This window comes from Ursus maritimus, unplaced genomic scaffold (assembly GCF_017311325.1).
Source record: "Ursus maritimus isolate PB19 unplaced genomic scaffold, ASM1731132v1 scaffold_18, whole genome shotgun sequence".
NCBI classification, from domain to species: domain Eukaryota; kingdom Metazoa; phylum Chordata; class Mammalia; order Carnivora; family Ursidae; genus Ursus; species Ursus maritimus.
Genome location: NW_024424230.1, coordinates 38841011 through 38857696, shown reverse-complemented (window position 1 = coordinate 38857696; position 16686 = coordinate 38841011). Strand labels below are relative to the sequence as shown.

Genomic DNA, 16686 nt, shown 5'->3' with positions numbered 1-16686 from the left:
GTATTGTGTATACATATATACACATATATGCATATGTTCTGGGTTTTCCCCCCCCCCACTGCTCAATAAAATTAGCAGCAGTTACAGATGAATTATTGTGGTCATGATTTGTATTATTTCATACATCCTCTATCAACACACGACTTTTGGAAAATGCCTTTTGATGAAAAGATCCCCACCAAGCATAAAACAAACAGTAAAGTGTCATTTCATATTACTAACATTTTCAGGCACAAGAGTAAAACAATTAGCACTGAGCAATCCAAACGACAGAGCACAGAATAGTTAATTGTCTAAAGTCGATTCCCCCAAAGGAGAGAACTGTTGCTCAAAAACTGGTTTTTTTTTTAAAGTTTTTTGTTTTTTTTTTGTTTTTTTTGATTCTTATGGTTTTCAGCTTTGGCTATTTTGTAATAAATATCATACCTTCTCGCATAAACCTACTTGGGTGAGAATTACTTCTCTGAACATGCCTTTTGTCTTTTAGCAGCTGTTGAGTGTTGAGTGACGTACAAGGCACACCTCTAAGTGTTCTGTACAGCATTTTTATTGATGTACAAAATAGCATGTTCGCCATTCAAAAACGTAGTCTGCATAGTAAGAGTTTCTCTTATCCCTATTTACAGAGAAGGTTTGTAGTGCAAAAAACATGGAATTGTGTCCCAGCCCACCCCTTCTAGCACACACGCTTGTCCGTTTTGTTCAATGCTAGCTGGGGTTATTTGGCTATATTTTGGGCCTCCAGCCATTAATGAATTGCATTATTTTCTTCACCTGCAGTTTGCTCAATTTGAAATCCTCCGAGAGGATTTCTTCCGTTAGCTGGACGAGCAAATTGCCATCGATCTTTTCAGTAACGAAGAATGATATGACATCTTCAGACAAACCAATAAACCGTAACGACTTGGACACTTCTTCGATAGACAGTCCCGACAGGTCAGCGGGCGGCTGCCACGGGGAGCCGTCGCCACAGGACCTGGGGGCCAGCTGGAGGTGGAGCGGAGATGAGAAAGGGTAGGCGACGGAGAAGATGTCCTGCATGCCCTTTTTAACAAAGTACTGGTCCTCAGAGAGGTCCGGCGACCCAGACTTGGGGTCTTCCTCAGCACCATCAATTTTCAGAGGCAAAGGAGAAGTGTCCGAGGCGGCCTTCTCTTCCACCGGTTTTGGAGCCCTGGGGGGTAAGGCAGGGCACGAAATACTCTGCTTTGTTGGGCCAGGAGCCAGTGTTTTCTCGTCTGTGCTCTCCACAGAGTAGCTGGCTGACTTGGGACAGGCAGAGACGCTGCCGCTGAATTCTGAAGTGACGGAGCCGGGGGGACTGGCCGAGAGCTCGTGGCCGTCCAAACCGAAGGGTGCTGGGCAGTTTCTCTTTGGTGTGCCTGGTGTCTTCTGTCTGGGGTAACTGTAACTCCTGCTTGGACCCAGCAGGCAGTCACTCCTGGTCTGGCTCTCCGACGCTCCCGAGTAATGGTTGGGCCACGAGAGCCTGGAGGAGAGAGTGTCAGCAGAGGGACTTCCCATTGGGGACTTCAGGTCCACGGAATCAGTTTTCACGCGGGTACAGGGATAGCAGGACACAGGAGCGCTTTCGGAAGGACTCGTGTCGCTCTTAGGAACGCTGCTTAAAAGCAAACACAGAAAGGGAGGTGAGAAAAAAGTAAAAGCCAAATATCAAGCTGACCCTTATCCCCCGGATGTCACTTCTGAATAGAAAAGGAAGGTTAGGAAGAAAAATGGCAGTATTTCTTATCATGAATTCGATAAAATACCTGCTAACTTCACCAGGTTTTAAAAAAAGTTTTTAAGTTAGTAAAATACATTGACAATGACACATATGTGAATTATGATTTAAAAGGTTGTAGTAGAGGTGGCAAATATATAATTTTTTTTTTTAAACTAACGAGAAAATCACTGTGAGTGGGTGCCTGGATATTTACGGTGAGAAAAATTCTTAAGCCATGGTTAGGCTCATCACCAACAGGTCATGTGAATGGTGAGTCACGTCTGCAGCAGGAAAAGGTGGCGGGAGGGCTGCAAATGGGGGCCTCGTGCCTGTCGTCCTTGTGCCATGTGACAAGACTGCAGCACCCGCACCTGTGACTCTATTTCCATCCAAAAGTCTGAGGTGAGAAGAAATGCGTCAAACACAATGCTTGCCTTGGCTTCTATTCAACTGAATGAAACTAGCATAAGGATTTAAACGTCCAGAGAACAAAAAATAACCGCAAAAGAAAGCTATTTTCAATGGTGAAGACCCTACGTGGAGTGGTGCCTTCAGCTGGGGGACCATATTTTAAGAGTGACAGGGAAGCCTGGGTGTGCTCGGAGGTGGGGTGACCAGGCTGATGAGGGACCAGGCATTGATGCCAGGGGAAACAGGTGGCAGAGCTGAGGCGATCTCTTTGGAGAAGAGAAGACTTACATCTTAGCTGACTTCAAATTGTTCACAGGCTGACAAAGAGAAGCAGGGAGGATCTATTTTTTTGTTTTCCTAGATGTAAGACAGCTGAAAGTTACACGGAGATAGATTTCAACTGGGTATAGTGAAAGATTACCAAAAATCATTGGCGTTTGCCAACGATGGAATGAGCCGCCGGCAAAAGAAGGAGCTCACAGCACTGGAAGGATCCAGACAGAAGCGAACGGCTACCAGACCACAGTGGTCAAGAAGGGATTCCCGTACTGGGTGGAAAGGCAGAGCACAGCCAACAGGACCCTTTCAACTCTAGGTCCCAGCGGAAGGTACTGTCTGTGTGCTTGTGCAGAAGTCGGAGTGGAAAGAATGAGATGTTGGTTTGTGAGAACCGGTGGCACTCCATGGCTTCCTTTAAAGAGAATCCAGTTGGCCTTTATGGCTGAGTTTCTCATGAAGACTGGTTTCTTTTCTTCCTAGGACCCTGGCTCTTCCAGCCTAACCTGAAACCAACAGGGGCCCCATCATGCTTTTCTAGTGAAATTCTTCTGTGTTTAAAGAACGTTTCCTCTCCCCCCTCCTGCCTAGGCTACAGCTACCTTGACACTGTTCTCAAGAACCGGTGAGCTGGCCGACAAGAAGACACGTGCCCTGGCGTTCAAGACTTACATGTCGTGCAGCCCTGAAGAATAGTAGGACAAGGTGGGGCTGGGAGAGCGAGTCTGCTGCCGCGCTGGCTTGGCTGTACGAGGAGGGACCGAGGGGCTTGTGGACAAAGGCTTTGCGCTTCGGGGTGGAACAGGAGGGGCGTTCAGGAGCCGGCACTCTTCCCTGACCTGGCGCAGAAAAGAACACTCTGGGTTAGCAACAGACTGACAACGGGTCAAGTTGCTACTCTTAAACAGTAACAGCAGGGGGGTGAGGGAGGGAGAGAGAAGACTGCAGCGCCCAAGTAGGATGATAAACACAGATGTTGCCCGAGATCAAACCCACGCCTGTCGCGAACTTGCCGGGACAGACGGATTTTCAAGGGGACTGCTTGGCCAATGCCAGTCACAGCCAGTAACGTGCACGACAGCGAGTTAAAGGGCTCGTGATATGTGAGCTGTATAAAACGAAGTATTAAGAAAATAAGGACGAAGGCAATCATGATCTTAACAGAGGGCAAACTCTTCTATTGGGTTGTGTTTATTCCCTGTTCAAACCGAATTCAGTGTGATCCAGACCTTAGGGACTGGAGGCTCTTCTCCTTCTGAAGTTATATGCAGGGATCCTCACTCCTAAGTGTGCTTGTGAATCACCCGGGGATCTTGTCGATGTGTAGACTCTGACTCGGCAGACCTAGGGCCCGGGAACCTGCATTTCTAACCAGCTCCCGGGTGCCACTGGTGCCACTGGAACAAGACTGCAGATGGGGTAGTGAGGCCGACTTCCAAACCCCAAACACAGCACTTGTCATGAGAGCTGCCTCTAACTTCCTTCAGCTTCACCTTGGAGAGGATTAGGTGACCTGTGATGTCCATGGCTTGCGTGAGTCTGTGGGCTGTTACCACCCCCCCCCCCCCCCCCCCCGCCCCCTGCCGTTTCTTTGCCATTCACAAAGGCATTCGAGAACAGGGTTCTTTTAATGAAGCTGACATTTTTTAATGTACTTCTCTGTGTCAGGCAGCAGGGGGCAGTTTATACCCGGTGCTGCTGGTCTACCCTAAGCCACACAGGTAAAAACAGCCAATTCTGACTTCGTCAAAAACGTCCTTGCTTGCTTTTAGGCTGTGTTCCCAGCAATTTTTTCGCCTTTGCCTTCAATTTCTTTCTGTCCCAGCAGCTCTGGGGTAATGAGGACAATGAAACAGCAAGCTTCCATTAGCTTTGGTATTGGGTTTACTTAAGACCGAGTAAAATAGGTTCCCGTGACATTGCATCTTCCACCACCAACAAGGCACACTGGGCCTCTAACTGGCTTCCAAGACCTGAGTCGCTTGCCAGAAAAAACCAGATGTTAGGAAAAGTCACATGACCACGCAGACCTCAGTTCTAAGTGACATGGAAGCAATTTAGAAAGTCTCATCTGTTGCATTTCTTCCTAGCGCGGAGGATCCTTGCTCCCACCCGCAGGACCCACAGCCCAGGTTACTGGGACCCACCGGCGATCGTTTTTCATTTGGAAAAGCTCTTTAGGCCGAAACGAAGTATTCTGAGCAGCAGATTCTCTTCTCCAATAGCTGTAGGCTTTATTACCCTTTTGAGTTTTTAAAAAGGAGGTGGATGACTACAGAAAGAAAATCTGGGAGGACATGGGTTTGGATAAGGACTACTCCTGCTCCCCTGAAGGGTCTCCTTTCCTTAAGGAGCCGAGAACCAACTAAGACACTGAAAGGCTCGGGCTGGGTTACCCCACTGGCTGGCTTTCAGGAGTAATACTGGTTACAAAATAAGTAACCAAGACAGTGAGTCAGCTTCCGTCTTGTTAGTGATTTGAACAGGAGCCAACTACCTTTCTTTTCTTTCTCAGGGAGTATCTATAGAGTCTAGGATGCATGGGTGTTACTTTACATGTGCCTGATTTTGTGTATGCTTACGGTAACAGGAATCATGGAAAACATAAGATAAGGAGCCTGTCCCATAACTCTTTAATTTTTAAAATAAACAGTCCCTTCTCAATACCGAGTTAGAGAAGAGCATGGGGAAAACATAGTTCATGCTGAATTTGATTTAGAAATGTCTAAGTTCTGGGAGTAGTCATTAACTGTGACGTTTCATTAGGGCTCACTTACCTAGATGTCAATTATGATATGCTGAGATGTCCATGACAATACGCATTTTAATTTAAAGTAACTGACTGACTTAGGTCTTAGAACACAGAAAAGCAGCCACCCGTACTTGAATTTGACCTATGGGAAGTCCACTCTTCCTGTTCTTATAAGTAACTCCAGGCACTCAAGGTCACTTAGAGCTGGTTCTGTCACCTACTTCCGTCGCTGTGCAGTCCTGAAGAGCTTTCCAATAGGTTTCCCACATGAGAGGAGGAGTGGGGAGGAAGAAGTGAAAAGAAGCATTTGTAGGGGACAGGGCCCGGGGAGGTGAGCCACGGCTAACCGGAGTGTTTATAGCTAAACCCTAGACTGTATCGGAGATACAGGAAGTGTTTGGGGTGGCCACAGGACTCCTGCAAGGGCTAAGAGTGTGTGCACGTGTGTGTGTGCATGGTTCTTGCTCTTAAAGGATGGGGTGGTGTCAGTGAAGAGATGCTATTCGAAGGCCAGAGAAACGTTCTCTTCCATTGTGACAAGAGGCCTGTTTGGGTGTCATTGTGAGTTCAGTGGCAAGGAATTAGGCTGATTTGAAATCCATTTTGGAGAAAAGGTAGTTGAAAAACAAAACAAAAAAATGACTTTCAAAGGACCTGGTCCATGACAAGAATTCAGGTAATTTTGTCGAGGCACAACAGGGCCGGCCTGTGCTCCTCGAAGCAGGTGCTCTCTACCTACTACTTCCAACTTGTTACTTCCTTTCTTTCTACTTGAAAGATTTTATTTTTTTTAAAATCATCCCTACACCCAATGTGGGGCTCTAACTCACAACCCCGAGACCAAGAGTCGCGTGCTCGGCTGACTGAGCCAGCCAGGCGCCCTTCAACTTGTTACTTTCCACTTGTTGCCACAGATTCTCAAACGAAGTCATATGCAGTTTATGGGAAAAACGACATGCTTTGGTGAAATACATACATTTTGGGATCCAGAAGTACAAATAGTGAGGGTTTGTTGTGCCATTTCACTTCCTACCTCCTCCACCCTAACAGTAATTGATCTACTTTGCTTCTTGACTGGATTCAACATGGGACATGTATATCCAAGAGGAGTGTAGTTCTATTTGAAATGAATTTTATCTGACAATAAAAGGCAATTTACAAGACTGGATGGCCAATCACCCTGCTTCCAGTTTCCCTCATACTCAATTTCACTTTCAAGTGCTACATTTTCAGTGGATTCCTTCTAAAAGTCCCAGCATGTGGCTTTCATCACGTTATTTCCCATCTCCAGTGGCACCCTTTGATTGTTGGGTAAAGTCCAGCCTCCCCTGCTTCCCACTGAAGCCTTCTGCAGTCTTTCTAGCTATATCTGGTAGCCACAGAAATTATCCATCTTATTTCTTCTTTCTAGTTACTTCTCCCACCATTCCTCTATATGAACACACAGGTCCACCCAAAGAGGCAGATTCACGGTCACCTAGACACACCTGTCCTTGTCTGCTCCTCTCTGCTGTGGTCATTACTGCCTGTCTCTTCCAAAATGCCATTTCCCAAGGCCCAGTCCCAAACATTACATGCTCAGTCTGGGGCCGCTGCACGTGGCCACCAGTGCGTGTCACTGCTTCTGAACTCAGCTCACACTGTTTATATTTACTTACTTTCCATGTATAGTCAATTAGCCTACAAGTGAAAATGGTAGGGACTGTCATCGTTGTTATTGGTACCCTGTGGATGACAGAGTTTGGGGATTCGTCACCTTGGGTACAAATATGTCCCACAGAATGCTAGGTAGAGGTTAACAGATGTCACACAAAAATACAACAAAAGTACTTTTATTTCAAAATGTATACTAGAAGAATGCCTTTTATATTTTTATGTGGAAATTGTTATTGATAAGTCATTTGGGCTGGATGTTAATTTTTGGTGCGTCCTCGTATTAGCGTCAGTGTAGAGAAAAAAATGCGCCAGCAGACCTGGCCCTAAGACCGACCTCAACTCTACCACCACCACACTGGACATAGCAGGAGTGTGAAAGTGACAATGACGTATTTCTAAATTGGGAAATGTCAGCCCCCCCCGAATAATTACTATTCTAAATGAGGATATTACAGAATACACCACGGCTGGTGGACTAGAGTCCTCTTCCTCTCCAACGCAGCACGTATGGCAGCACAGGGAGGGTGAGGTACCTGCGGATTATCAGGAATAAACCTCCAACACTGGTCCCAGGCGAGGGACTGGCACTGTTTTGAGACAGGTGTTACTGTCTATCGCAGATTATACACGACCTTTGCTACTGGTTGATCATTTCTGGTGAGTAATTTGGGTGTTTGCAGAGAAGCTCCTGGCATCTGCTGGTTTGGACAGGGTCAATGAGCACAACACGGACTCAGGTGGCAGCAGGGAGAGCTGGCTCCCTGCTGTCCCCAGAGCCTTGCTTCATGAAGTCTCCAGTCTAAGCTTTTCTTTCCAGGGCACCTGGGTGGTTCAGCTGGTTGAGCGTCTGACTCTTGATTTAGGCTCAGGTCATGATCTCAGGGTCATGGGATCGACCCTGAGTTGGGCTCTGCGCTCAGCGGGGAGTCTGCTTGAGATTCTCTCTCTCTCCCTCTGCCCCTCCCCCTGCTCAGACGCATGCACACAATCTCCCTCTAAAAATAAATAGATAAATAAATAAATAAACAAATAAATAAATAAATAAAACTTTTCCTTCCAGCAGTTACACTTCTAGTACAATGATCTCATCCTTGCTCCTTCCTGGCAGGGTCTTCCTTTTCATAAAATGCTCAATGATTAAGTTCTTCTCCAATGTAAGATACCACTACTCAGGATTAAGACAACTGTCCTTAGCATTCATGCAGCAGACTGCTAACCCAGGGCTAAATATAAAGGTAATTTATTGACAGGTGGAAATGGTGAGTTCTGCTCTTTCTAGGACACTCTCCAGTCACCTTTCTTTAGTCTACAAGGCCTATTCACGTGACTGCCATCTAACACACTGACACAATTTAATAGGGTTTGAAGTAAGCTGTAAAAGGTGTCTAGGGGCTAAGGGCTGAGATCAGAGCCACTATCTACTTCCACTGTCCCTAAATGTCTGAAGAACATGTGGCCATCCCTTTCCCGTTTCCTACACACTACATTAATTCCATTTTGCTATTGATTTGTTCACATGTATGTTGAATGCCTATCACATGCTCACTGAGCTAGTGTTAAGTGTACAAAAATGAGTAAGCTCATGGAATTAGTTGGGAAGAAGAGAGACAAACATATAATCAAGAAACAGACTGGCCCTCTAATAACAGAAGTAAGACAAAAGTTAGTAGGAGCACCATTAATTTATTCAAGGTGATAGAAGAACAAAGTCATAGGAAATTGTACTGAGAAGGTCTTTAGGAAGAAGGAATTATGAGTGTGCAAAAGGTACCGAGTCTGAAAAAACCCACCAATGTGATGCTCGGGTCTTGGGGCTTCAAAGATGAAGCAATACTGGTGCTATTTATCAGACAGAAACTTAGAAGGAAGAACGGAGCTTGGGAGAAACCAAGGAGTTAAGTTTTGAAAACACTGAGCTTGAGCTGGACGTTCGACCGACAGAATCTGCATGATGGGGGCCTTGGGCTCTCAGATGAGAAGCAAAGAAGGCCGAACACCTAAGGAATGGGCAGAAGACGAGACAAAGAAGGAGGAAACAAATGACTAGATCTTACCACTCCCAGAACAGAATCCTGCCAAATGGTGTCAAATAAGTGAAGGGAGGGGAGGACAGCAGGAGAATGGCAGTGTAAGGATGGAAAGATGTCAGGAAGTCAGGAAAGGTCTGGAAGATATGTGAGAGTTAGCAGGTCACTGGGGATCTTAGCAAAAGAAGTCAGAATGAAAAAAAAGTAAAAGAAAAAAGCTTGGAAGACAGATTCCAGTGAGTCAAAGGCAGAACAGGAGGTGAGGGTGGAGTTGGGAGGGCACATCACTCTTTTCAAGAATACTGACCAGAAAGGAAGGGAAGAGGCAGTTATTAGAAAGGGACAGTGGATTGAAGAAGGAATGGCTTTTTTTTCCCCTAAGCTTGGGGGGGAAAATGTGCCTGGGTATGCACACGCACACACATAATAACCTGGAGGTTGAGTGCTTACTGACTCCCAGGACCTATGCTTTCCCTTCATGTAAGGAGACAGAGGAGAACAGACATTTTTCCATTGCTTTCTGCCTTGGCCATTCCACCACTGGCCACTGTAAAGCTAGAAAAGAAATTAGTGGCAACTTATTGTCTAACAGCAAGAGTAAAGATGGCACACACCGCCAACAGAATGAATGACTTTGGAAAGCTTTGTGTTTTTAAGTGAAGGCGTGGTCAACAAAGTCAAAACCCAACCCCAATCTTTGGTCAAAATCAAACACGTCATAGAATGGGACTATTTTATTTTCAGAATACTGTCCACAAAATTTAACTTGCTTCCTGACTCTGGGAATAGCATTTAACTTTCCTTTCCCCTCTCCACTCCCTCCAGCTCCAACTCTGTGTGGCTGGGAGGGAACTGAGCACAGTGTAAAGGACCAATAATTTATGAAAAATGGACAAGAAGATCTTCTCCCTAAATAGCCACATGTTAAAAGTAATGCATGAGAATTTGTTCAAAGCACAAAGCTCATTATTGCATGGTTGGAAAACAAGGTTACATGTATTTGTTAATGTATGTTTATTATATGTAACATTTGTTACACACAATTGGACCATTTTATATACATTAGCTCGGATCTAATTTCTTTCTCCTGTGACATTTTTTCTGACACTTCCTAGGGATTAAAAGAATACAAGAAACCAAAGACACATCAAGTGTTTATGAAACAGCACAGTGTAGGGATGGGGGTTTTGGTATAGTATTTCTTGGCAAGTTTTCATTTCTTGGAATTCTACTTGTCTTCTATGGAAGAAATAACACTTTTTATACCCTTTCACTAACTGGACCATAGGACCACTGGACCGCTTAAGAAAAGAAAATGGAACACTTACTGTGACATCTTTTGTGTAGCCATCTTTTCTGGGGAAAAAATCAATTTTATCGCAGTGTACTCAACTTCTAAATCCATGGCGATGGATCTGGAGACACCTGCTGACAAGGCCATACACTTCCCTTGTCTGTGGTTTAACATGTACCATCACACGCCCGTGGGTGAAAATCTTCTGTCTCAAAGATCATGCTGCTTAGAATTGTGGGCAGTCGCCGAAGAGATTTCGGCATCACTTAGGCGGAGTGAAGATCATTTTGTTTCTTTGTTGACAATGATTCAGAAAATATACAGATACTTTAAGTGAGCTTGATCTATGACTGGACTCACCTGCACTGTGAGTTTTCTTCTCTAAAAAGCCGACTTCAGGATATTGTCAGCAATCGAAAGAAAGGAGTTTTGTAACCATGCTTCCCTGAACTTTGCAACTTTGCCTTCACTGCATGCCCTCTGCCCTGGATTTTATATTGCTTCCCACACTCCCTCTCCCAGATAACAAAATCATTACAGCCTTAAGAAATCTTATTTATAAAGAGGCTTTTATACAAAGAGTTCATAACCCTGTCACATACCCATCAGGATATTTTCAGCCAAACACAAATGAAAGTTTATAATGACAAAATAGCAATAAATGAAACTCTATGTGATTAATTACGCAAGGGCAAATGTGATTTACACTCAAAATCCTGATTCTTAGATGAATGCTTATTTTTTTTCTTCTTCTTCCAGTTTTATACACTGACGATAAGGACCTAAAGAGAGACCTGGGTTTGAAATGACCTCCAATCTCCAAGCCTCGGGCGCAGGAGGCAAGGCGGAGGCCACTCACTGGGAGGCAAGAAGGGCAAGTGGTTCTGAAAAGAATACTTGTTTAAATTCTAGGGTGCTTCAATGGACTCAGAAGAAGGAATACGCTATTGGGGCAGAGAATAAAGCCCTCTTCTGAGCAAGGAGTATAATACGTGATAGATATATTTAAATAGTATATAACCTTCACATTAATGTGATTTTGTGCAAATGGTACTCAAGAGTGCAGATTTGAAACAAGAGCTATCCCACAGAATATTATAATTATTAGCATTCTCATCATTGAGAGTTTCAAATGGATACAGGAGAAAAACATTTCTTGGTTTAGAAGGTTTCACTGAAAAACAAATAACCTACATGAAACCAGAGGCAATTAGTTTCAAATTACCAAAACACAGTAATAATTTAGTCCTTATTTCAATTAACAAATGGGAACGTAGGTATGGCTTGCTCTCAGAGTACTCCTCAAAAGTCGTAATTAAAATTAATTAAATGTCAAATGCCTTAGGAGACCTCATTAATTAGCGGAATCCTGAGTGAATCTTTTTGTAGAGCCAATTACTTTGAAAAATAAATAGTCACTTCCAGATTAATCTTTTTAGTACCTAAACCTGAATATTAATATGTCATATTTATTTAAGAAAATCTGTCTTTTAATGCCTTTTCTAACATTAACATTTGGTACAGGGCAGAAGCCCAAAGACAAAATAAAGTAAAAACTCACAGTCAAATCAGTTCTCATAGCCACTTCCCTTAGTTTATGAACGAACATCTTTTTATAGCTTTTTCCTAACTTTGGTAGTCATGTGAGGTCCCTAATTCTGTAGGGTGGATACCTCCAGGTGGTGACACCATGACCTAGCCATGCTGAGGAACAGAATTTGCCAAGGCAACTTGTCAGTCGTTTTTTTTTTTTTTTTTTTTAAGATTTATTTATTTATTATTTATTTGTCAGAGAGAGAGAGGGAGGGAGAGCGTGAACAGGGGGGAGCAGCAGAGGCAGAGGGAGAAGCAGGCTCCCTGCCAGGCAAGAAGCCCGATGCGGAGCTCGATCCCAGGACCCTGGAATCATGACCTGAGCCGATGACAGATGTTTCACCGACTGAGCCACCAGACGTCCTGGCAACTTGTTAGTCTTCACATTTCTATACAGGTTTGTCTGGGAATTCCAGTTTCCTGACATGTGTTTGCAGCCTTAGAGTCTCCTGTGGCTTTTTCACAGGTACTCTGAAGCTCCTCAAAACCCCCAACTGCCCCCAGGAAAGGCCCCACATTACTGGGGTCTGGGACGCTGAGCATTTCTGTGCCTCTTTGGTGAGTACAAATCTGGCTCTGCAGCCGGGAACTATAACATGAACACCTAGCTTATCAAATGGATATTTTAAAAGTCAGATGAAAAGAATGTTTTGTTATTTTTAAACCCAATTAGGTTTTTGTAATATCTCAGAGAGCAGTAAAATGAAACTATCACACATGCTTTTGGAATGTGGGGATGAAGGGCCCCTGCCTGGGTGCTGGGCTGACAGTTGGAGGGAGAAGTGCGTGTTCCCATCAGCTTCCTTGACTCTTTGAAGAGGCCTTATTCCTTCATTAAGAAAGGACTGAAGGAAAAAACCTCCGAAAAATCATTTTCCATCTGACCCTAAATTGGAATCTGTCTCCTATTAAGTTACGGCTACTATTTATCGAACGCTTACCAAGTAAGTGCCAGGGAACAGTGCCAAGTACTTTGTACCGTACAACAACGCAATGAAGAAGCTGTTATTCTCCCCACAGGAACTGACTCAGGGAGGTTAAGTATTTTGCCAAAGGTACGAAGCTACTATGTGGTGGAGTGAGGAGGATTCAAATCCATGGCTCTGTTTTTTTTTTTTTTTTTTTAAAGTAGTCTTCACACCCAGCATGGCGCCCAATGCAGGGCTTGAACTCACTTCTTTGAGATCAAAACCTGAGCTGAGATCAAGAGTTGGATGCTTAGCCAACGGAGCCACCCAGGCACCCCTCAAATTCATGGCCTTAATGTGATGTTACATGCCTCTAATTATCTCCCACATAGGGTGGCAGATCACTTCTCTCCCTGCTTCTAGTTAAATGCCACTGAGATGGGGAAATGAAGACTCCTGGGATGCTTGGCATTTCTTCACATTTTCTCATCAGTTGTTCAGCCTGTCTGAGGCAGATCGGATACTCCGACTCACTGCTGTATAGCTCAGTCCGTTTTCCCAAGCACCTACTGGACTAGGTCCAATCAAATGTGGCATTAAATTCACCCTGTAAGTCTTATTCTTCCCAAACACCAACGACACACCGCGTTCCACTGAAGGAACTTTATTTCTGATGGACTTTCAGCCTTGCACAGCGAGCATGCTATCAGCCCATCTGACAGCAAATCCCTGCTCCTAGTTTCTCAGGGGCTCTGGGGCGTCCCTGTCTATTACCATGGTCCACAAACTTTTCACCAATCTGGCAATAATACTGCATTTAAAACAGTGGCTCACAACCTAGTTCCTTTTATGATTTTCTTCTCATGAACCTCAGGAACTGCTCTAATGTCAACAACCAAGCAAGACTGAACATAGTTTTTTCCTGTTACTGAAGGTGAGGGGGGATACTAATCCCTGGGTTCTGGATCCCCAGGTAGGATACTGCTGCATAAATGGTTTCGGAAGAGTCGTGGTCCTGCAGTTTTGATAATGGCTTGTAATTCCGTGTGTAGACCGGGGCAGTCTGGGACTCAAACCTTCTATTTATAGAATTTTATGCAATATAAAGTCTTTCCATGATTGCTCTCCAAAATGGCATCTTCTAAAGAGGGGGTAAAAACAGCTCTTGAAGACTGTCACTTGTTGAGTGTTTCTGGGTAAATATTTATTTACTTATTTATTTTAAAGATTTTATTTATTTATTTGACAGAGAAAGAGATAGTGTGAGAGGGAACACAAGCGGAGGAAGTGGGAGAGAGAGAAGCAGGCCTCCCGCTTGAGCAGGGAGCCCGATGTGGGGCTCGATCCCAAGACCCTGGGATTATGACCTGAGCCGAAGGCAGACACTTAATGACTGAGGCACCCAGGGGCCCCTCTGTAAACATTTTAGACTGATCAGCCAGTACCCAGAAAATTTAGATTATGGATAGAGGCCCATGATGCTAGTTAGGAAGCAGAGGATGTGTTTAGAATACAGGTATGAAGCAAAGGGTCGTCCACTTAAGAAGGACTGTCAGGTCATTCTGATTTGGGGGCGTGTTGCACAACTTAGAAAAGTGAAACTGTCACCATTCAGCGAGCTGGGTATGCTCCCCCAGTTTGGGCTCATCTACAACAATTCTGAGGGATACAAGTGGCTGCACCCCTCTTAAACTCAGCACGATGCTTACTTTTTCCTGGGATATTCCTATGGGGAAGGGAGTAGCCTCTCCTATTCTGGAGAAATAAGTGCCAGAGTTTTGTTTAAAAAAAAAACAACTGTATTTAAAATAAAAAAAAAAAAAACCAAAAAACCACCCAATTTTTCACATATAAATGAATCTGGTTTTGGCTCCCTATTCTGTTCCATGGTTTAATTTTTCTAGTTCCATGCAACTATTACAATTTTAATCACAATAATTTTAGAATAAATATTGATAGCTGTGAAGGAAAAAAAAAACTGTACTCAACAATCTGTACAAAGATACACGAAGACTAGAGCATATTTCTAAACAGCCACATCAAATACAAAGTACAACAGGGCTACACCGATTACCCCTCCACTGCGGATTTTCTGTTTGACCCCACCACTTAGTTTTCCGCTTCAAGATACCGGGAGGAAAGTGCTGAACAGCACAACCCAGATGTCACCAGAATCGTAGCACAGTGCAGGAAACACAGTAAGCATTACTGTGGAAGGGCAAAGATTTACTCTCTTGGTTACAGAAAGAAACAAAGACCACCAAAATGTGCTGGAGACAGAGCACAAGTACGTGTTATAACTTCGGACACTAGTGTAGGAAGTGAAGGTTCAGAAGAGAAGAATTAGGAGACAAGGAACAGGTGGACATGCACGGGAGCCACTGAACCCCGGGACGTTAACATGACGGGGTCACGCACTGTGGCAAACAGAGTGCATTCGCCGATTACCAGCTTTGCTTCCCTTACTATGAAAGACATGCTTTCTTTGACCCTGTTCCACTGTTCAGCACCTTCAATCCCTAAAGACCTGGAGGGAGTTGTCACCTTCCCAGATGAGGTCTCACTTGAAAGCTTATCACCCTCTTTAATTATCAGGCAGGATGGCTGTTAGGTACATGGCATGTCTTTCTCCCAGGACTCACTCCAGTATAACTTTCCAAAGAAATTTTATTTAATTCTGTGGGAGCGCTTGAATTTATGCCCCATTAAAGTTCCCTTTTGAAAATTACAAGCTGAAGCCACATCTAACAATTATGACGTTTCTTTGGATCCCACACAGTTCCTAAAAATGGAAAACTCATTTCATGGTCACAGAGCCAATAAAAAATATGACTTCATTTGAAATGCCTAATTTTTTAAAGTAAATTAAGTGATTTCAGGTGTTTAAAAAAATTTTTTTAAAGATTTAGCATTCTATAAACATTGGACATGCTCTGAAAAGACTCTCTTGTAAGACATTACATTTGAGACTGGAGACCAAAATCTTTGCTTCTCCCGTGGTTTGCTTTTGCTTTCAAATTTAACTCTCATAATTTTTAGTACCAAGGTCAAGAATAGAGCCTCTTAATATTTATGTTCTTACTCATCTTTTATTACACCATAGAAAAAACAAGTGGCGCTAGCTTCCTATTTCTTAAAGACTTAGTTACATAATGACTTTGGGTATGACCATCATGAATGAGTCAATCGATCATTTAACAAACATGAGTCCCCACTATGTGCGAAGTAGGACCAAAGTTCTACAGGAACAGCTCATGTGGTCACACTCCTATTGAAGATCGGGGTTCCAAGCTTGTAGTAACATCAAATATGTAGTTGAGTTGAGACACACTGAACACTGCTTACTTTCCAGAAGGACCATCCCCTTACTTTTTACCTGCTTTTTTGCGGGTGGAGTGGGGTAAGGGAATTCCCTTTGTCACGAATAAAAATACCAAGGGCTCTAACTTCACCAAGACTGCCCTGAAATTTTCCATGGCCTCTACTAGGTACTGGAATCTCTGGGCTTGTGTCTTGAGGTCTGTGGAAGATCCTCCAGGGAACAAGGGAAAATCCAATCTCTGGGGAGTTCTTGTGTCCTAGAGCAAACAGCTGGGGGGGGGGTCCCCCCTCAGGAAACTCTGTGGCAATGAGGGCCCTGCACGGACAGCGAAGCAGGACGCCTGGCACAAAGTGCTGCCTGACGTTCAGGGCTGTCCGTGATCTGGCTCCAGCCTTTTCAGCCATCACCGCCCTTCCTACATTCTAGTCACTCTATTCTTCTGACTCAACAGCACTTCCTATTTTCCCTCACCCGTCCCAGCTTCCTTCCACACCTTTGCTCATGCTCTTCTGTCTGGAATGGCCTTCTTTCTCATCTCTCTGCTATTCCAACTCATGCATGTTCTCTCAGCTCATTTAAAATGCCATCATCTCCGTGAAGACTTTTCTCCTGCATCACCCAACTAGAAGCTTCTTTCTCCTCTGAATTCCCACACACATTGTGTCTATCTCTCTTCTATTGTTTATCACATTTTAACCTGTATGACAGTCATCGCATTTCA

The 16686-nt window shown here is 44.1% G+C and overlaps 1 protein-coding gene across 2 annotated transcripts in view; it reads right to left on the bottom strand.

Moving 5' to 3' along the window:
• Nucleotides 1–529: 529 nt before the first annotated feature.
• GAREM1 (GRB2 associated regulator of MAPK1 subtype 1) overlaps nt 530–16686 on the bottom strand; it is a 193442-nt gene continuing 177285 nt past the window's right edge. Inside the window, exons 5-6 of one of the 2 annotated variants that reach the window (XM_040632611.1) lie at nt 3086–3252; nt 530–1624 (exon numbers count right to left, since the gene is read on the bottom strand). In XM_040632611.1, the coding sequence (XP_040488545.1) occupies nt 727–1624; nt 3086–3252 (1065 nt within the window). In that variant the 3' untranslated portion in view covers nt 530–726. The remainder of the gene's footprint in view (nt 1625–3085; nt 3253–16686) is intronic. The other variant, XM_040632612.1, reaches the window with a different exon arrangement.